Genomic DNA, 22,133 nt, shown 5'->3' on the forward strand with positions numbered 1-22,133 from the left:
ATCTCATCATGTCCCTTTTTGGTTATGCCACAGCATCTCTCTTCTCACCGGTCTGTCGATCTTATTAATATTTGTATTGGCTGGGTGTAGTGGCTCATTCTTGTAATCCTAGCACTTTGGGAGGCCAAGGCCAGTGGGTCAGCTGAGGTCAGGAGTTTGAGAACAGCCTGGCCAACATGGTGAAACCCCGATTCTACTAAAACTATTAAAATTAGCTGGGCTTGGCGGTGGGTGCCTATAATCCCACCTACTTAGGAGGCTGAGGCAGAACACAGGAGGCTGAGGTTGCAGTGAGCTGTGATTGTGCCATTGCACTGGGCAACAAGAGTGCTGTCTCAAATAATAATAATAATAATTGTAGCAATCAACATCTAAAAATGGGAAATGGAGGCCACTTTAAGTGTTTCCAACAGTGGGAATTTAAAGCAGGGAATTGCTTACGCCGGTGATGGCAGAGGGGAGAAGCCAAAAAAGAGACAGTGAATGAACCCAGAGAAAAGTGCAAGAAATCACTTCCATTACAAGAGTGGACACATGTACTGCTATTATTGTTTTTTTTTTATGTATGTAGGAAATAGATAGGTCTGTCAGGGATTCAGAAGTAGTAGACACACAGGAAACAAAAGGGTGATCATGAGCTGAGCCACAAGGATGCATTCTAGAGCATAAAGAACTCTGGTGCTTCCTGGGTCATTGTGAACATTAGCTAGAGGGCTCTTTTCATGGTGACATTTTGTCTGACTTAAAACTTCTCCAAGGAACAACCTGAGCTGAGGAACACTTTCCGAATAAACGCGTTGTAACACATTTTATTCTCTTAGATATAATAATGTCTTGCAGAGAGATAGCTTTTCCTTTCAACCAAAGAGATGCATTTATCCAGGAAGAAAGGGGACTTAGATGAACACGTTCTGCTTTTCTAAAAAAAAAATATTGCTTTTCTAAAAATTTTTTTCTAAAAAAAAAGATTTTAAATTCGTGCTCCAAGTAACTGATGAAAATACTCCTGGTAGGGTTAACTGGAAGCACAATGGCAAGGTCAGCAAAGTTGTGGGGTACCTGCAATCACCTTCGTTCATGTCCCTCCCCACTCCACGTGCTGCTTCTCTTCAATTTGGGCACGCAGTGTTCCTAACTTCTCTTCTACATTCTTTACTTATTCTTACTTGAAAGAATGAGGTTTAAGGGACTTACATTTAGAACAAATTTATCAATGTAAGATATTCACGGCTGCCTAATGAAACTGACCCTTAACGTTGGCATATATTTTGGGAGATATTTTAAAATTAGAACATGAAAAATGACAAAAGATGAGAATATTTTGAAGTAGTTTGGCTATAGAGTATTTAAAAATTGGTGTTTATGTAATCAGTCTGTATATTTAAAAAAGTTTTAAATTATAAAATAAAAAAGAATTTTAAAATAGCACATGTACATCAAGTCATAAGATAAAGTTTAATACATTTGATCATGTTAAAAGAGACAAAACACAGCCAATCTAACCAAATTTCAGGCATGCATTTACATAAATATATTAAATTAAGAAAAGAAATTATACACTTAAACATCCTTTTCACCTAAAAATCATTAAATCCACAGATCAACAATAAAACCAATTCTCTGCATTTACCACTTCAAGATACAATTGTTCTATTTTAAAGATAACACAAATACACTTGTTAGAATTTATATGCATTATACATATATTATATTTTACATAGATAGTGTGTATACATATGTAGTGTTTGTACAGATAGATAAATATATATACATGGGTGTGTGCACACGTACAGATACACACAGATGTACTTTAGGCCATCTGTACTATTACTGCTGAATTCTAAAGTTGAGCTGAACTGGTGCTGTTGGACGTGATTATTGTCTTTTCCTTCAAACATGCTCATGATGCCTACGGGGCCCACAATCCCCCCACTGAATGTCCTTGTCTTTTCTACAGCACATAATCATGGTAGGCACTTTAATAAATATCTTTTGAATTAATAAATGGATAGATGATTGAATAATAGAAGATTGATTAAAGAGAACTGCATATTATAATAACTCGGTTAAATAAATCAAATAAGTTCAAATTCAGAGAAATTTCCTGAGCCAATGACTATGCAGGTAACTTTTCAGACAGTTAGAGAAATCTCTCCTAGAACATATGTTAACCCTGCTCCCTTAAGCTTCTACTTGCCTTTAGTACCTGTTCATATACCTTCTCCCTCTTATTAACAGAATTCTAAGTATGAGTTAATTCTGGTATTTGCTGTGAGTAAGGTTCTGGACAAACTGCCCTAATTTTCAACAACCTAAAGGAAAATGAACCGCTAGAGACAACAAAACATGTTAGAAGAATGATAAAGATAATCATTCCTTAAAACTGGACAAAATTAATCACAGATGAAACCAAAAAAGACAGTTTTCATTTTAGTATTTTATATTTGTTCATTATGATTCAACAATTTTTTTTCACTTTAATTAGTTGGGTTACTTTTGAATAAATAGTTTAGTTTACTGTAGCATGTCCTGAAGAATCAAGTTCTAAAATTTTCATAGTACCTCAGTTACTATTTATCTTATTACTACATGGTTCTTGGTGAAATGCATGTCTAAACGTGTAGTGAATATAATGAGATAAGGGAAATATCTGATTTCTCATAAGGTAGTCAACTGAGTTTTTCAATAATAGTATTAGGAAAGGGACTCTATTGTACATGAAATCTTAATTATTCTAGACAAGTCATGTCTCAGATTTTAAGAATATGAGGTAAAGAAACATATCTTTTGGGCATACCATCCCAAACCTGATCATACTTTGTTCATGTAAATGAAAACTATCAATCAGTTATTTTTTTTAATGAAAACAAAAATGTACAAGAATTAGTTTGTAACTGCAAAGACAAAGCTTATTTCATATTTAGCCGTTATGAATTTCCCATTACTGTTATTGTTCAGTTCTTTCTATATTATGTGCTGAAATGTTCTTTTTGACTTAGGAGATTATAGTCAATTGAGATAATGCATCATACATTTATATTAAGTTGCATATATATGTATATATATATATACATACATACACAAATGTACTTTGAATTTAAGTAATACATAATCTATATATGTAAAAAGAAACCCTATAAAGAAGATGGCTGACTTTATGATGTATGTTAAGAGGTAACCTTAGATTTATGTTGAGCTGATACCATTTTTTTATGTTACTATTTAGTCTGGCTCAAAAAAGAAGAACAGATTTTAAGTACAAGGCTTTCTGTTGATACAAGGAATCTAATTATTTATTTTTTATTTTGTTAATTGACTTATATATGACCTATACAAATCATATGAGAATCAAGGTAAATGATGGGTATACCTAAGGTTCATATTTAATAAGGAATTTGAGAAAAGTCTTAGTCTCATAAGTGAACAAACCTTTCCATAGCAGCTAGGAAGACCACTGTATGACTGGGAAGAAAACAGTTCTACAATACTTCCTCCCAATCCCACGAATATATGTTACTCTTCTAAAATCTTATTTCGAGGTGATGTCCAAAACTTATTTAGAGAAGACAGTTAAGAGAAAGAAGGACTGAAACACAGTAGAAGCATATTTATATGCTTCTATTTATATTTATATGCTTCTATTCTTAGGTTTCCCACTTTCCTTGTCATCTTATTAATTATTGGAGGTATGACCAATTTGTGTTGGTGTGACAGAAGAGAAAGAGAGTAAGATAGCAAACATATATTTCTTTTATGTATTGTAAACATGGACTTTCTGATGGTATTGCCAGCATTCAAGTAATACTTTACTTCCTGGGAGTAAAAATATGTACATTTTCTGCCATGGGACTTTGTTCTGTGTTCTCTGCAACTTCTAATCTCAACCCAGGGGTGGGGAAATAAAGGTTTTTAAAGTCTCCATTGACGAACTGCTTATTTTTTTCCTCACGGATTTGGAATAATTTTCTTTAAAATTATTCCATAGAGAAGGTTGTTCCCTGGCTAAGAAATAGCTACTAACTTTCCCTGCTGTTAGCTCACCCGTGTTATTCCCTATGTCTTTCTTATATCTATGCTTGGGCCGCTGGAGTATCTGGACTGTTAGCGATTTATACTCTTCCTTATATCTTTCAAGGATTGTAATAGATCAGTCTAGTATGACATTTGTTTACTATCTACTATTCTTTGTTATATAGAATTTGAGAAAATGTGGGACAAGGAGAGGCTGTTTTTCATAAAAACAAGGAAAAGATCATAACTAGCAAAATCAATAGCAAACTATCCCAGGCTACCTTGAATATGGGTATATTGAGAACATGTCTATTTAGGCAAAGCCAACAGAAAATATAGGACAGGGAAGTGGCTAAAAGAAAAAAGAATATGTCTGTGTGTGTGTGTGTGTGTGTGTGTGTGTGTATTAGCTGAGAGAGAGAGAGAGAGAGAGAGAGCGAGAGAGAGCGAGGAAGAAGGCGGGAGGGAGGGAGGGAGGGAGAAGAAGAGAACACAGACATTATAGGTAACATTTTATAGAAATACTTAAACTAATTTGTTAATCAGTCAACTACAATGAAAATTATATCTCCCAATGGCATACCATAGTTTTCCTCTATTTAAATTTGGGCTTGATTTCTTTTTCAGGTTTCAAAGCTAAGAGGCTTAGTGGAAAGTTAGACTAATAAAAGTTTAATGTATTCCTTGAACGCTACTAGATGTAGCATCTAATCTCACATCTTACATCTGGTAGGTTTGTATGGTTTATAATTCAGAGATAAAACAGTATCAAATGCAAATGGAGGCAGGGCATGGTGGCTCACGCCTGTAATCCTAGCACTATGGGAGGCCAAGGCGAGTGCATCGCTTGAAATCTGGTGTTCAAAACCAGCCTGGCCAATATGATAAAACCCTATCTCTACTAAAAACACAAAAAAATTAGCCAGGCATGGTGGTGGGCACCTGTAATCCCAGCTACTTGGGAGGCTGAGACAGGAGAATTGCTTGAACACGAGAGGTTGAGGTTGCAGCAAGCTGAGATCGCACCATTGCACCCCAGTCTGGGCAACAGAGCAAGGCTCCGTCTCAAAAAAAAAAAAAAGAGCAAATGGATTAAAATTGTTATTATATTATTTTGTAATTATTTCCAAAGAAATAAATAGGAAAGAAGTAACTATCTGGGACTTGCCAATGACAAACAGAACCGTTTTTTATTTAGGTTGTGTGTATATATATATATGTGTGTGTTGGTTTCTCTACTCTTTATGAGATACTCAGTAATCTGAGAAAACTTCTGAGTATTCTTTGTGATAAAATAAAATATATATTTTACAATAATTACATTGAAAAAAATCCAAGAAGAAAAGTTATGGATGGAAGCACTTTTTGCCATCACTCAAGTTTCTTAAATCTTTTCTCCTTTTCACTTAAACATCTGCCAATTGGTGTCACTTTTATCTTAAATAACTGTCAAGAAAACAAGGTTCTATGAACCAGGACAACAGTATGGCAGAAACAGTAGTAGAAAGGTTATTTCCAAACATTTAAAACAACTATAACATCGTTTCACATTCAACTGACATTAAACTTGAGAATGGACAAGGAAATAATAATATACAATTTTCTTTTTCATTATTTAGTCTTTATCTTACCCATCAGTATTCTTACGAAGGACCTTTTCTTTCCATTTGAGATTGTGTGCTTTATGAACTGAGCAGATGTTGCCTTTCATGTGATTAAACAATAATTTTTTCCTAGCTCATACTTCTTAATCAATTCCTACCTGCCTCTCATCATGAATCATGGAAGATAATTCGCCAGTCATGCATTTAAAAAATCTACTTGAAAGAAAAGGTCAAAGAGATTTTTTTGAATTGACCACTTAATTTAAAATATGTTGCCATCAATTAGCCAGTGCTATCTACTTTTCTCCTAAGAACAGAAAGAAATGACTCCAATGACTTTACTTTCTTTGCTTGGTTTAATATCCGTGGATCTTGCTATCTTCTCTTGAGAAGAACTTGGTCTTTTATTCTAATGACTCACAAAAGAAAAGGCAATGACACCTGGGGCACATATGTTTTTCTAAGTCACTTAAAAATCTTTCACTTGGGAAAAAGCCGTATAAAAAACCTGGGTCTGGTCAACTTAATATAGATATTTTAAACAGTAGAACTTATGGCAATAGGACACCTTTTATTTTGGGGAGGAGATGGAAAGTTTAAAGATGTAAGAAGAAATGCTTGATTTTTTTACATTTTGCTGAATATATAGCAGTATCCTTATTGTTTTCAGGGAAACTAGGAATGGGAGAATGTGTAATAAAACTGCACAATTTGACAGATTTAGACAGCTGGCTCCCTCACAAGAAGTTCACATTTTGTTAACGTCACCCACGTTGAATAAGAGACGATTAGATGGTAAGGTCCATTTACAAAAATGGTTGTCAGGACATTTTTTTTTTAATTGTAAAACTTTCTGTGATGGAATTCAGTAAAAGGGCTATGAAGAGAAAGCAATGGAGACAAAAGATTGCTATTAACCTACAGATGCAGGCTACTGCATGGTTCATTGCAAGATTTGTCACACTGTTGGGCCAATGAAGTGTTGGTGTGACTAGAAGGGACCACCCCTTTTCTGGGGTAAGAGGGCAATTTGGTCTCCATGCTCATTTAATCCTGAGACTTCTTTGAATAGACTGTCAATTGAATCTAAATTGTGCAAAATTATGCATGCACTTTTTAATGCAGGCTATTGTTCACTAAGCACTGAACCAAGATTTCTCAACCCATTTCCATTTGGCATGAGGTCACTTGAAACTAAAGTAATCATATATGGAAGACAAGAGCAGTGTACTTAACCAATCTTTCTACGTTGTGGCTTCTATATAAATGCTTACTGGGCTTTAATTGCAAATCTCTCACCTTAAAACAATAGAGAAATACCAGCTACAGTATAGTTTTTAAATTGAGGGTTGTATTCCTAAAGGTAAGGAGCAGGTTTAGAAAGTCAGCTTGTGCTGCATAATCTATACTGCTCCACAATTTAGATTCTATAGGAATGGATGTTTACAGAAGGGCAGCCACAGTGAGTGTGCACTTGTCATGAGTAGATGTGTTTTTTAGTAGTGCAAAGAGGCCTTATATATTGTTAAAATCCAAACTTGGAGAGCTGGCCTTGAAAACCATGAAGAAAAATATCTACTAGACTTTTTGCAGATTTAAGTCAGAATGTGTCATATCTCTTTAAAACCCTAAACAGAACATTTACAGAAAATTTATTGATACATTAACCAAAGAGTATTTTCATTGAGTTCTGAAGGAACACATACATTTAAAGTCATATTTGGCAAGAATTATTATGTTAAAAATTTGTACAGGTGACAGATTACATAGCCAAGGTTTTTTAATAACAAGTGAGCTCTTCTCCAGTGAGGTTCGATTCAATGGAAATCTGCAACATTCTAATAACATATACTCTGACAGTCTTACTATGGCAAAAAGCACTTTACAAATGTTTAATGATGGAATTTTATAAAGATTGGCTGTTTTCTTGCTTTTTCATCCGTCGTTAATGATTACATGTTGGCACAAGGATACCTTGCTAGATTAGATCCACAGCACATTAAAGACTGTTTGCTTTCTCACTCCCCTTCTTTCCAATTAAGTTGGTGAAAAATGTAACTTTAGTATTTTACAGGACAGGGTAAAGGTGTTTCATCTAGGTGATGTCTATATTATAAAAATAAAATAAAAAATATAAATACGCAACACAAACCCAGTGCCTATTGTTAAATAAAATATACAATAAAAGCAGACCTTTTAGGAAGACTGATTTTAAAATAGGCCATTATGATTTAATTATAAAACCCTTGAAAACAATCTTGAGATTAAGATGAAGTAACCAGATTGCTCTGCCAATAAAAAGGTAAGTGCGTAACATTCTGTAATTGGATACACTGACAAAAATGAAGATTACAATTTTATATCAGGTTGCTCACTTAGAAATTCATTAGGGAGTTCTGAAACATTCTCTCCCAGTATAGTACTTTAATATAAGAATATTGCCTTTTTTTATTAGATCCATCAGATTGCACAGTAATGTTTCAAAACTCTATTAAAGTTGGCTTTCGTGATTACAGACAGAAAATTCCTGGGAAGTCAAATAATCTATTCTGGTGACATAAAAAATCCATTATCAATTTACAATGGAATTTCTGCATAAATTACTCTGCACAAGGAAGTATATACTTTAAAAATTCATCTGTTATGCAACCACGCATATAGGAGTTATGAGTGTGTGTATGTGCATATGTGAACAAATGTGCTGACATACACACAAAAGATCTGCACATTTTTGGAAATTATTTTAAATTAGTGAAAGAGAATGAAATCACAGGAGTGTGTAGCCGGATAACAGTCTTTCTTTTTAATGACAGGATATAAAATAAATGCCCATTGGAAAGGAATATTCAAACAGTTCCATAAACTATACAATGTAACTTGTTAGATCCAGCAAGTAAGATGTCATGTCAATGATCTGATCAAGAATACCTGCCCTGGTCACTCTGCGGATGTTTCTGTCCACTTGTTCACATTGAGGACCAAGATATCCTTTTTTACAGAGGCACTTGTTTGGTCTAACACAGACACCTCCATGACGACAAGCTGGCTCACATTTTGCTGGGAGAGAAAAAGAGCAAGAACATCATACTCTCATTCTGTATGTCAGAAACAGGACTGAGCATGAGACCAGCAAATATTTGCTGACTAAGGGAAGCGAGGGAAAGAAGAAGGGAGATAGTTACAAAATGATCTGAAAGATAAATATGTAAGTAGGAAACAGGCTTTTACACCTATAGTTATTTGGGGGCCTGAACTCAGCAGAGAACGAGAGACATTTCTAGAGAAGCAGAGATCACGAGAAACAAATGCAACCCTTTGCAAAATTAACTCTTTTTTAAACGAAGATTTTAGTCCTTTGAAATCTCTGCTCCACAGAAGCCTTCACTACAGAGGGCCGGCCCCGCACGCTCTGCTATGTTCCCATTCCTTCAAGGTAGGACCTCAACATGGAAGCAGCCCAGCCTGAGGGGGAGACACAGAGGCTCAAGCATCTCCAATGCAACATAAAGGAACGGTTTTGGATTTTGGTTAGGTGGAATATTCGCCATATAAACTCCCTTGAATTCCTCCTTTCCCTTGCTTCCAGGGGCACACAGCATATGCTTTGCTCTCTGATTACACTTTGAAGTCCCTTTCTGGAGTCAGTGCAATTGGCCAGCAAAGGATGTTTTGAGCAAACTTTTTAGGGTAACCCTATAGCCCAGAATTTATTTATTAAATAATTTTTTACCACTACATTATAAATGTGGAGTATAAAGATATAATGCTAAAATGAGACATAAAGTTGGGTGTATAAATTGCCATTTTCTGGTAAGATAAATCTGGGGAGTACAATCCCTGTGGATGGAGTCAAATTCCTTCAATACATTTCCTTATGTTTTGACGAGACAGGGTCATTTTGACCTTTCAAATGCATTAATCAAATTCCAGGGGTCTGTGGTTGACACATGGAAAAGAAAAAATAAGAAGAAAATAAACAATTTTATCTTTTAAATCTGTGGGAGATGAGAAAACAATGTGAGTACATTAATAAAATTCTTGTTTGCGTACAAAATAAACATACTTTTATAAAATGATTTTGGTAAATATTATATATTCAAATGATTTAAATTTACTCAGTGTAAAGATGAAAGTACCTCATGGAGTAAAATTTTAACTCAATGTATGTCTATTTTAATTTATATCACCATTTACTATTAATATCAATTAAGGTATGTATAATGCCACCCATATTCAAGATAATTCATTCATCCTCAGTTTAAACATACTGCCACTAGAAGGCTTCAGGTAACATAAGAGATTAGGCAAAATGCAAAGCAGGGAATATAGCAGAATGGACACTATTATGTTATATTCTGTCACTAAAAGATGCAGAGAGGCTGAGTGTGGTGGCTCACACTGGTAATCCAAGCACTCTGTGAAGGTGAGGCGGGCGGATCACATGAGGTTGAGAGTTCAAGACCAGCCTGGCCAACATGGAAAACCCATCTCCACTAAAAATACAAAAATTAGCAGGGCATGGTTCTGGGCACCTATAATCCCAGCTACTCAGGAAGCTGAAGCAGGAGAATCATTTGAACCCAGGAGGTGGAGGTTTCGGTGAGGTGAGATCACCTCACTGCACTCCAGCCTGGGCGACAGAGAGAGACTCCATCTTACAAAAAAATGCGGAGAAAGTAGATATTGTCAGGCAGCAAAGGAAACAGAGAGACAATATATTATCAGGAATTTGAATATCACTGCATTTGAATACTGATTGTCATATTTTTGGTCAACTAACAAAAAGAGAGAGGATGGGTCAATAAATTGTGAGCCTTTGTTTTAAATAATGTAATTACTTAATTTCTGTCGAGTTTTAATTTTGATATCTGCTTTCTAGATACATAACCATAGTATTAATTAAACACATCACGTTATTAATGCCGAAGCAATGTAAGTTTAAAATATATCCTCTATATGTGATTTTCAATGTTGGTTATTTTTGTTAGACAATATAAAAATAGACAATTTATAGTTATAATTTTTTGAAACAAATACATCTTGAGGACCAACAAAGAGCATTTATGAATTAATAATATTAAATGTTAACTTGAGATTTTAATTTTCATTGACAATAAGTATTATAATATTTGAAATAGCTGAGATCAAAATCTTTTCGAAGTGATGATATATGCTGGTCGTTAATTATGCATATTCAATTTTAAACTCTAGGTTTCTACATTTATCTACTTTTCTTACTTCACACAAAGTAGAACTTAAACATCATTGCACATAATTGAGGAAGTATCAAGTTACAGGCTAGAACAACCCTGGAATAAATCTCCTTTGCTGTCTGTGAGCAGATGCACACCTAGTTGATGGTTCACAGGGGAGTGGCAAAAAGCATGAAAAAAAAATCTCATAATATATCTCTAAATAATTGCATTTCTCCTTTTATTTAACAACACCCACTGAAAAGCCCTGTTTTTAGTCTGCTGTAGCAGGAAAGCAAGCAGTAAAGCCAGGGAGGTCATTTACGGGGTGTCTGAAAAATGCTAGCACTTGGAGGGGGGCTTTGCAAACACTAAGTCATCACTAGTGTGAAATCTCAGAGCCCAGGACTGAGGTCCACAGAGATGATCCAGTTGTGCTGTTTTTTGCTTTTTGAAAGGATTCAGTCATTTAAAGATTTTGTATCTTCATAATTAACTTACACAAGTAAATTGTTTACATTAAGAAAATGAGCAAGATTTTACTTACAAGCTCAGACACAGATGAGCATTAATAGTATTGTAAATGGCTAACCACTGTTGAACACTATATAATTGTAGAAGAAACAACGGATGTCGAGTTCTTGAGTACCTAAGGACTGGCTCGCCCCCAGTCCTTTCAGGTGAAAACAGAAATACTAACCGATTCTGCAGAAGTCCCCCTCCCAGCCTGCACTGCAGCAGCACTTTCCTGTGGGGGTGCAGTAGCCGTTTCGACAGAGCCTGGAGCACTCTGAGGCCAGTGTCTGTGCCGGTTGTACCGTGACTCTGCATTCCTCAGGCATTAAAGGTCTACATTAAAAGACAATAGTTGAAAGTGTATTCTCGTTGAAAATCAACATTGGAACAGAATCTAGTGATTCAGTGGCTTACAAAACATGCTTCTTACTTTACAGAGAGACTTTTTTTTTACAGTGACTCAGTCAGATATACCTCTTTCTAAGGACAGGAAATACATAGGAAACAAACTTGTTTGGAACCCAACTGAACACATTAAACATTCTCAGAAATTTTATCCTGATCAAAACCCACTGATGAAAACTATGTTTAATTAAATTAATATTTCACACTTGGTAACTAAGAATTTCTAACCATTGCAATATTTAAAATAAATATGTATAAATATCTTAAAACGTTCTCTTTTATATCTACAAAAATGTTTAGGAACAGTGTTTGAGAGAGTTTCACTTGTTATTGACACAGTTGGCAGTATTACAGGGCTTAAGGCATTCATCAAAATGACTTGTGGCCTATAGAGCTTTGGAATCAATTTTTGTTTATTTTTACATTTCTTTTGAGATAATAGTTTCAGACTGATTTTTCTTGAAAGGTAACCATAATGTATGTGTGTATACTATTGAGTCAAAATTTAAACTCCATGCACAGAAAGATCTATCTATAGATTATACATACGTAATCTGATTTTGATCCATATATATATAATGATTATATATCTATAAATAATTTGATTTTGTCCTGCTATAAGGAAAAAGAATGCTAAAAGCAGCAAACAGAGGCCGGGCGCGGTGGCTCACACCTGTAATCCCAGCACTTTGGGAGGCCGAGGCGGGGAGATCACAAGGTCAAGACATCGAGACCATCCTGGCCAACATGGTGAAACCCCGTCTCTACCAAAAATATAAAAATTAGTTGGGCATGGTGACATGCACCTGTGGTCCCAGCTACTCTGGAGGCTGAGGCAGAAGAATCTCTTGAACTCAGGAGGCAGAGGTTGCAGCGAGCCAAGACTGCACCACTGCTCTCCAGCCTGGTGACAGAGCAAGACCCCATCTCCAAAAAAAAAAGTAGCAAACAGAAACATCTTATTTGTAATGTAAAAAGTCATAGATTTTAATTGCTCTACAACTGACATCATTTATAGAGGAAACTAAGATACCTTCAGAAGATTTTTATGGTTCTTACTGTTTTTAAAGTAAGATGTCATTTGAGCTGGGTCAGGCTGGAGTCATGGTCACAACTGCTCATTACCTAATCTTCAGGGAAAAAATGCAGTGGCACATTCCTATCAGTCACTGTTACCTGTGCCACAGTGTGGTGAGAAGTTTCTTTTCAGTTAAGGAATGTAAATGAATGTTTTCATTGCCAGTCAAATCAACAGCATTAGGATGGCCAAACAAATGGACACCTTAGTATCATAAAAAGAAGGTGATCATTACAGGTCAAAGCCTCAAGGGTAAATTACAGAGCGATCTGAGATAAGCAAATAATTAAGCCCTGCAGACTCAGCTTTTTTGAGATAGGTTACCTTGTTAATGTCCCTATGGCAATATAAACAATGATAATAATTTGGGGCCTGACTTCAGGCTGTTTCCACAATGACTCAAAACCATATATGTTAAAAACCAAAATATTTAAAATGTACAGTGACTTCTCTAGCTCTTCTCCCCAAGGAAGTTCTACTCTATGTTGAAAGTGCTGTGTTCTGTAGCTAACACGATAACTCAGAAAACTCCCTTAAACCTATTCAGCCGCTTATTTGAATCTAGAAATGGTCAATTTATGTGAAAGGTCCTTCAAGCATTCCATGCCCTAAGCATATTTTTATTCAAAAAAGCATGAACAATTTCCATGTGTTCCTCAAGAATGTCTTTCTGAGGATAAGGGTGGGGTGGCATAAGGTAGGAAAAGGTTAAACGGTTATGCCAGGGGAAGAAAGGACACAATCTTCGTCTTCTTCTTGTCCTTGAGTATCCCAAGTATATTCTATTTCTTTCTCATTTCAAATTTTTATTTTGTTTGTGAGACAATGGTGGCATTTCTGACCACCAGAAGAGCAGTTTTTCAGTAGCCATGATCATTTACTAAGTGGCATTCAGTAAACAAATATGCTAATTGAAATTGTAGAATTCTGTGCATCTAACTTTTATTCCTTACTCACTTGCTCACCCACTTTCTGACTCATTCAAGAAAAGAGACTCAGAAATAGGGTATGTCAAAAATATATTACATGCTATAGGCAATGCAAAATATGCAGGTACCTACCCTCACTTACTACCCTATGAGATGGTTTATGCCTGAAGAGGTGAATCTAAAGAGATGGCATCATTTAGGTCATGAATATAGGTCAACTTAGTTAAACAACAACTAGAAAATGTTGCCTGTTTGAGGCAAAATATAGGAACACTGATTCATGGACACTCGGAAAAGGAATGAGGACATGATGAATAGAAATTCGATGCTGAAGGGCAATTCTTTAGGGGAGAGTGTCTGACCTGTTTCCCTGCTGATACTCCAATTGGCTGCTTTGACTATTTTTCACCAAACATTCAAAAATATGGAAACCCAGATTAGGAAGAGGATTCTAAATTGTTTTTTGTTTTTTTTTTGACTAAGATTTGGTAAATTCTTGCCTACCCATGGATGTAGTAATTATTTCACATCTGGGCCTGTTTAATTTATATAAGACTGTTTGGCTGTCATATACAAACATTGTAATCCTCTCAACTTTTATTTAAATACCAGGAGAAATTATCTTTTTTTGGTCTATACAGTGACAGAAAACATTCTGTATTTATTATATTAAACCAATCCTCTCTCTTTTAAACTCTTACTCTATCTGGGCTCCCTTAATATGAACATTTACATAAAAGATTGAGTGTCTCTTATAGGGCTTTGTTTCTCTTCAGGAATAGGCTATTTATCTCTCTCTCTCTTTTTTTCTTTCTTCACTGAAGGTTTTCTGAGAGCAGAAGCTACATATTCAATCTTCTTCATGTCGAATCACTTACTCGGATAAGTACTGCGCTTTTCAGGGGAATAAGACATAAATACTACAGGGTCCTGAGCCTCACAGACTACTGAGGGAAAGACAAACGTGCATACACAAAAGTATAATGAACTGTGATTTTGCTATGACACAGGTGTACATGAAGTATCATAGAAATACACGAGGAGGCAACTAGTTTAAGAGATGTTATAGAGAGATGACATTTATGCGACCATGTATTTTATCTTTTCAACTACTCATATTCATAGGAACTAGGAAAATACTGTATAGGCAATCAATAGAAGTTTATTAAATTAAATTAAGTCAGGTATGATGGCTCATGCCTGTAATCTCAGCATTTGGGGAGGCCAAGACAGGTGGACCATGTGAGTTCAGGAGTTCGAGACCAGCCTGGCCAACATGGTGAAATCCCATCTCTACTACAAATTCAAAAATTAGCGGGGTGTTGTGGTAGGTGCCTGTAGTCCCAGCTGCTCAGGAGGCTGAGGCAGGAGAATCACTTGAACCAGGAGGCAGAGGTTGCAGTGAGCTGAGATCATGTCATTGCACTCCAGCCTGGGCGACCAGAGTGAAACTCTAACTCAAAATAAATAAATTGAATTTAATAGTAACCTTCTCAAATGTACTCTCTGAAATATGAACTCCATGAGGACGAGTATTTCCTCTCATCTCTTGTGGTTTCCCAGGACCTAGATGGATGTGTTGCACATGGAAAATGGTTGATAAAAATCTGTTGAATGAATGAAATTAATAAGAATATGGAATTTTAAAAGGGTGTTTGTGTTGGGTAAAGATATGAGGGAAATATGGGCCATTCAGGGAAGGGATATCCTTAAAATCTAATTGCTATACCTTCATATCATAAACACAAACATTTACTGCATTTCTCTCTATTGACTAAATAAACTTGTCTTAAAGTTTTCCCCAAGGTACAGTTAAATTCATTCTGAAAGACGTATTTTTATGCTAACTACAACCATAGTAAATGAACAGAAGGCTAAGCAAGTCATGGTCAACATGAGATAAAGAGATAGGATTGTCTTCTTTTCCAGATGGGCATTAAGGCAACGCATTAAAATTCAATTTTCTAATATTTCGTAGCGTCTGACAAAGATTTTTCGTTATTCTAATCATTCCCCTGCAATAACTCTTTGTAATGGTGACATTATCCCTTTTACAGAAAAGAACAGGGCTCCTTTACATGGAGGCTTACAAAAAGGGAATAAATAGTACCTTTAAACTTGCTTATTATTGTCATGTTGAAATAGACCATCTTACATATACTTAAGTACTACATATACACACCTAGATAGGATATAAACAAAACTTTAGGGTATATTTCTGTGGTGCATTAACCCATTTTCATATTTATTTTTATTAGACTGGAAAATTGGGTGCTTTAATGTATGATCTAATAAGAATTTAAATTGTCTCATTCTTCTTTTAAACATTAACTCTTTAAACTTTTGGCACTCTATTAAATGAAGTTTGAAGTAACTTTCAGAACAGAAAATGTACCCCAGAGGGTGTTTAGGCTTCTAAAAAAGAATATTTCTAGCCTGTTCGTTGACAGCTATCCCCATAGCCCTTGAACTTAATTTAAATCAGAAAAACATATTTCCTAGTCCCTTCACACATGACAAATAATGAAACACTAAAACTCTAGTGCAAAAAACTGTCCAACATTCTTTAATGTATAAAGCACTGTTTTCAGAAATTTAAAATATTTTCTTAGAAACCAACTTTGGCTTGCTTTGTGTAGTAGTATAAAGATTTGGATACTTTTTTGAAAACAAAGGAGAAGTTGAGAAGCATAAGTGATTTATAACACACGTAGGTGATGACTCTCTCTGAATAGCTAAGACCAACAGTGAAAGTCTTTGGGTAATGGTATTATGAATGGTTTTCATTTCATGATATTTAATTTAATGGATGAACAAATAAATCAATACACAGGAAATCCTTTGATTCTGTTTGGAGGTACAAGGATAAATCCTGTCTGAGCAAGAGTAACTACTTCCACATGAGCAATGCAGAAATCTATTTTGTCTCACAAAAGGAAAGGAGCTCATTAAAGGAGATTTTTGTGAGGTGTCTAGATTTTGAATTCATTTCATTGTTAAACAAGATATACAGATCAGGAGTGATACTTATGTATGAAATTCTGATGGAGGTTTTAGTAGCCTCTCTCTTAGACAGCTATATGTTTAAGGGTGGAAGGTGATGTAAGAGCTGTCTTAATTCCTTATCCACATACATGTTGGGATACATGGAAAAGAGCACCCTTGCAACTCTAACATTTAAAGAACTATTTATCTTCCATGTTTTTTTCATACTTATGAGTTAGGAAAAATTGACAAGTCAAAATCCTCATTCCACAGAATGCAGAATCCCAGATCTACTGATTTTGAATCTTTAACAAGATGGCCAGGTGACTCGCATTCATATCCCAGTTTGTGAGGCCTGTTTCTAAATTAGGACCATTTCCCAGCCAGGAGGAATTAATGTGGCCAGTAATTAGTGTGTTCAGGCGCTTCCAAGTACAGAATGCTCTGAAATCTTCCAACTGGGTGGAGTCTGTGCCCTGAACAAGGAGGCAGTCTTCGAATGCCACAGCAGATTCTATGGTTTAATGAATTTTCTCACGCTGTAACCAACTCGATACACAGTGATATCCTTGACCATTCATCATTTTTAAGCCAATATTTATCACTTTTACCTAAAAAAGGGTAAGGAAGTAAAAAATTTCTCATGATGGGATGAATTTTTACTGTCTCCCATCTGTAGAGCTTTAGGCATAGGACTAAGTGCTAGTATGTGTCATCTGTGTATTAATAATTGTAATGCCTTTCTCAAAGGCAGTACACAAACTGATATTTCTCCTCTTCATAATTGTCTTTAATCTGACTGTTCACTGGATTTTTCCTGGTCATATCAGTGTTTCTTACTTCAGTGTCAGTTTACTTATAAGGAGTAGAATGCTGTATTCTGAAGAATTTACTGCATGTTTTGAGACCACATATAGCCATTTTGTAGCGGCTTTAAAAACAACAATGCGGCCGGGCGACATGGCTCACGCCTGTAATCCCAGCACTTTGGGAGGCCGAGGAGGGCGGATCACGAGGTCAGGAGTTTGAGAGGAGCCTGACCACCATGCTGAAACCCCGTATCTACTAAAAATACAAAAATTAGCTGGGCGTGGTGGCTTGTGCCTTAATCCCAGCTATTCAGGAGACTGAGGCAGGAGAATTGCTTGAACCCTGGGAAAGGGAGGTTGCAGTGAGCCGAGATCACCCCACTGCACTCTAGCCTGGGTGAAAGAGTGAGACTCCGTCTCAAACAAAACAAAACAAACAAATAAACAAAATGCATTATACAAACAATTTAGCTGAGGAATCATATATTTATAATAAAATCATATTCCATAGTGTAGCCAATGGAATCTATTCCTGTGTAACCATGTAATATTGATCTCATTGGGACTTCATGGCAGTAGAGACAGCAACATGCATTTCCTAATGGTATCTTTCTAGTACTATTTGAAGTACAGCAAGGAATTAAATGTTTTAAGAGTTACTGCTTTCATTTTATTTTTAAGGAATACCTTCCCTGACATTATAGCATATAGGCTGCAGAAATATCTGTTTCATGTATTCTTAAATAACTCTGGGCTGGGCGTGGTGGCTCACACCTGTAATCCCAGCACTTTGGGAGGCTAAGATGAGTGTATCACAAGGTCAGCAGTTCAAGACCAACCTGACCAACATGGTAAAACCCCGTCTCTACTAAAAATACAAAAAAAATTTAGCTGGGTGTGGTGGCTCATGCCTGTAATCCCAGCTATTCAGGAGGCTAAGGCAGGAGACTCTCTTGAACCCAGGAAGCAGAGGCTGTAGTGAGCCAAGATGGCACTATAGTACTCCAGCCTGGGCAACAGAGCAAGACTGATCTCAAAACAAAACAAAGCAAACAAACAACAACAAAAAAAACAGAGGTTACGGGGCGGGGGTTGGGGAGGGATAACATGGGGAGAAATGCCAGATATAGGTGACGGGGAGATGGAGGCAGCAAACCACCTTGCCATGTGTGTACCTATGCAACAATCCTGTAAGATCTGCACATGTAGATCTTGTGCAATAGATCCAGAAGCTATAGTACAATTAAAAAAAAACCCTGATATTAGAACAAAGAGAAAACAAACCTTTAAATTCAAGGATTACTCTGAACTTATGTACTTTATGAATTATATTCAAATTTTTAATTCATACTACATATTTCTAAAATTCAAGTTTAGGGTTGATAAAGCTAATGTTCTATCTTATTTTTACATGGTGTCTAGAAATTTCTCTGTTCTGAAATGTGCTGAAAACAAGTGGGGCTTGGCATTGGCTGTCTTCTTTGTGACTAATAATCTCTTCAGAAATAGTCTCTTTCTCTACCATGTTAGGATACAGTGAGAGGGTGGCAATGGGCAAACCAGAAACAGAGCCTTTACCAAGAATCCAACCATGCTGGCACCCTGCTCTTGGATTTCCTTCAGTACCATCACAAGTAGATGGCTGTTGTTTAAGCCACCTAGGTATTTTTTGTTATAGCAACCTAAGCTGACTAAGACAAGGGCTTATGGGAAGAATTGGTTTAGGGCAGACCCCTCAAGATCTGTGCAGCTATGTAACTAAAGCAGTGGTGAATACAAAAGTTGGTTATCTTGGAAGAAAGTTTGAGCAACCAAGTGAACAGCTTCGAAGTAGCTGGAGGTTGCTTCAAGAAACTAGAAACACACAAAATGAAATGATGATGGAAGTGGAACTCTGAAAAGACGATGTGTACCCTGAAGAGAGCCATGCAAGGCTTTGGGGTGACTCTTGGAGGAGGGAAACCCAGTGTAGACATTTATTTTTCATTGACAGCTCAGCTGAGAAGGCTCTTTCTGCCTGTGCAACAGCTAGGCTGAGGGTATGCTCCTTTCCTTATAATTCTGGTTACATCTTGCTTGAAAAGCTACGTAGCTTTCATATTATGCTGATATTCTTTTTTGTATATGAGCTTATTAGTGTTAAAGAAATTCACAATGTAGCAGAACAGATTTGAATGGGAAGCTGAATCATGGTGAGTTTTACCTGCATCAATAATTTCTGAATCATTCATTTAGCAACTTATGATGTACCGTGTTATGGTATAGTATTTTTGTTCCAAAGCATTTTATCTCAAATGATATTTTTTATATTTTAATAATGTATGCAATCTCCTGATTTAAAGTAAAAATAAACTTCTTAGGGGATGGGACCAATTTCTCATTTATTTTCTCCCTCCATAGCACATAATGCAAATACAATATCTTGAACATAGGAGACATACAAAAAATGCTTCTAATGACATCAGGAATAATAAAATCAGGACTCTTGGATTATATCTTTACTTACTCTGATATGACACAAAAATAAAACTAATTAGTTAGGGTATGATTTTAAAAAAGCCAATGCCATTGCTTCCTAATATAAAGAAGGAAATATATTCTGTTCAGAATTTCATGTCCAAAATCAAGTTTTTAACTTAAATACTTAATTCATAAACCGTAATTGATAAAAATGTTAGAAACCAAGTATTGCTTATGTAACTTAATATAACCAGAGAATTTTTTTCTGATTTTATCTATTTTTATTTTGATGAAAATAGCTCAGGGGAATGGCAACTAATATTAACAAATAGAATAAATAGGCTGGGCATGGTGGCTCATGCCTGTGATCTCAGCACTTTGTGAGGCCAACGCAGGTGGATCACCTGAGGTCAGGAGTTTGAGACCAGCCTGGCCAGCTGGTGAAAACCCATCTCTACAAAAAATACAAATATTAACCAGGTGTGGGTGGCGTGCACTTGTAATCCCAGCTACTCGGGAGGCTGAGGCAGGAGAATCTCTTGAACCCGGGAGGCAGAGGTTGCAATGAGCCAAGATCGTGGCATTGCACTCTGGCCTGGGCAACAAAAACAAAACTCCGTCTCAAACACACACACATACCACACACACACACATACACTCACTATATAACACTTGTATTACAACATAATCCAAAAGACTTAAAGAATGTAGTATTTCTCTTTTAGAAATCATCAAAAAATAAATTATTAACTCCCTTTCCCCAGTCATAAAGCAATATATCTACCAGCGTTTTAATTTCATATCATAGGAAGGTAGAAATTTAAGTCTCACTAAATGCTTTAAAGGAAAAAAGAAACTTAAGACAAGTTTCTTTCCTATAAAAGAGCACAGAAATGTCAGTTCAAATTCTCTTTGAAGATGACTAGCCTGATGTATTTCCAAATTTCAATGTTTTTATTTGTCACAGCTGACAAAAATAAGTCACTTAAATGACAAATTTTTTAACTCAACCAAAATGAATTAGTAAAAAAATGATGTGAAGATGCAGTTTTTTCTTTATAAGTTACATCTTCCTCCAGAAAACATTTTTCAAAAAATTTGCATGCCTGTTTTAGACATATCTAATGCAACATTAAATCTGCCTTTATCTAAGGTACTGCAATATCTGAAGATATACTACCTTCCAATAAAAGTATCAGACATTCAAAAGTACTAATATCAGACTTCTAGCATTGCCCTAGAAGAGACAGTGGCAGGTATAGTAATGATGGTGGCCATGTTAAGAAAAAAAAAATTCTTTTAAGAGTTTTTGACTCAATATATAAGTATCACTTTGAAGAATATATTCTTCATCATTCACATTCTCCATTTTATATATTTTTTAAATGAATGCCAATTTGAAGTGGCAGTTCAGTCAAGTTTTTATAGCAGTCTGTCCAATTACTAAAGGGGATGGTATTCTAAGATTCAAAATTGATAGCTTGAGTGACTACTTAGTATAAAACAGGAAATTCCTTTGAATGTTGGGCTCATATGTCACATTTCCAGAAAATAGGATATATACAGATACATACAAGAAGACTAATACATATTCTCACCATAAATAATGATAAGTATGTAAGGTGATGGCTATGTTAGTTAACTTGATTGAGTCATTTCACAACATTTATCAAAACATCATGTTGTACACTGTAAATATATGTGATTCTTATTTGTCAATTATACCTTAAAGTTGGGGAAAATCAAGCTTTTAGAGTCATCTTTAATAGTTGTGAGAGACCAGTGAAGGATTTCAACAAGGAGAGAAACAGAAGTAGTTTTGCATTTTATAAATACATATTTGTCAGCATTGGGAATAAAAGCATATGATGGTTTTTAAAAATAAGACATAAGCACTTCAAAATAACACGGTCACACAAAGGTTTTTTAGTAAATTATTATATAATAGTTTCTATTTATTTTGAAATAGGTGAATGGTTCTACATAACATTGCATGTGTTACCCGTATGTTTAAGTGTGTCTGTACTCATGTACGTGTATGCAAATTTTGCTAAAGTATGAATAAAATTTTAGTTATGCTCAGGCTGCTACCGCCTATTATGTATGCATGCTCATCCATTCATTAGAAGTTTTGACTTTGATCT

The 22,133-nt window shown here is 35.6% G+C and overlaps 1 protein-coding gene across 6 annotated transcripts in view; it reads right to left on the minus strand.

The window, feature by feature from the left end:
• Positions 1-1,436: 1,436 nt before the first annotated feature.
• HHIP (hedgehog interacting protein) overlaps positions 1,437-22,133 on the minus strand; it is a 95,503-nt gene continuing 74,806 nt past the window's right edge. Inside the window, exons 12-14 of one of the 6 annotated variants that reach the window (XM_008992649.5) lie at positions 11,508-11,656; positions 8,548-8,672; positions 1,437-7,721 (exon numbers count right to left, since the gene is read on the minus strand). In XM_008992649.5, the coding sequence (XP_008990897.1) occupies positions 7,707-7,721; positions 8,548-8,672; positions 11,508-11,656 (289 nt within the window). In that variant the 3' untranslated portion in view covers positions 1,437-7,706. Of the gene's footprint in view, positions 7,722-8,395; positions 9,550-11,507; positions 11,657-14,873; positions 15,343-22,133 lie in introns of those variants that run through there. The other 5 variants (XM_008992648.5, XR_013532879.1, XM_002745318.7 and 2 more) reach the window with 5 other exon arrangements.

This window comes from Callithrix jacchus, chromosome 3 (genome assembly GCF_049354715.1).
Source record: "Callithrix jacchus isolate 240 chromosome 3, calJac240_pri, whole genome shotgun sequence".
NCBI lineage: Eukaryota > Metazoa > Chordata > Mammalia > Primates > Cebidae > Callithrix > Callithrix jacchus.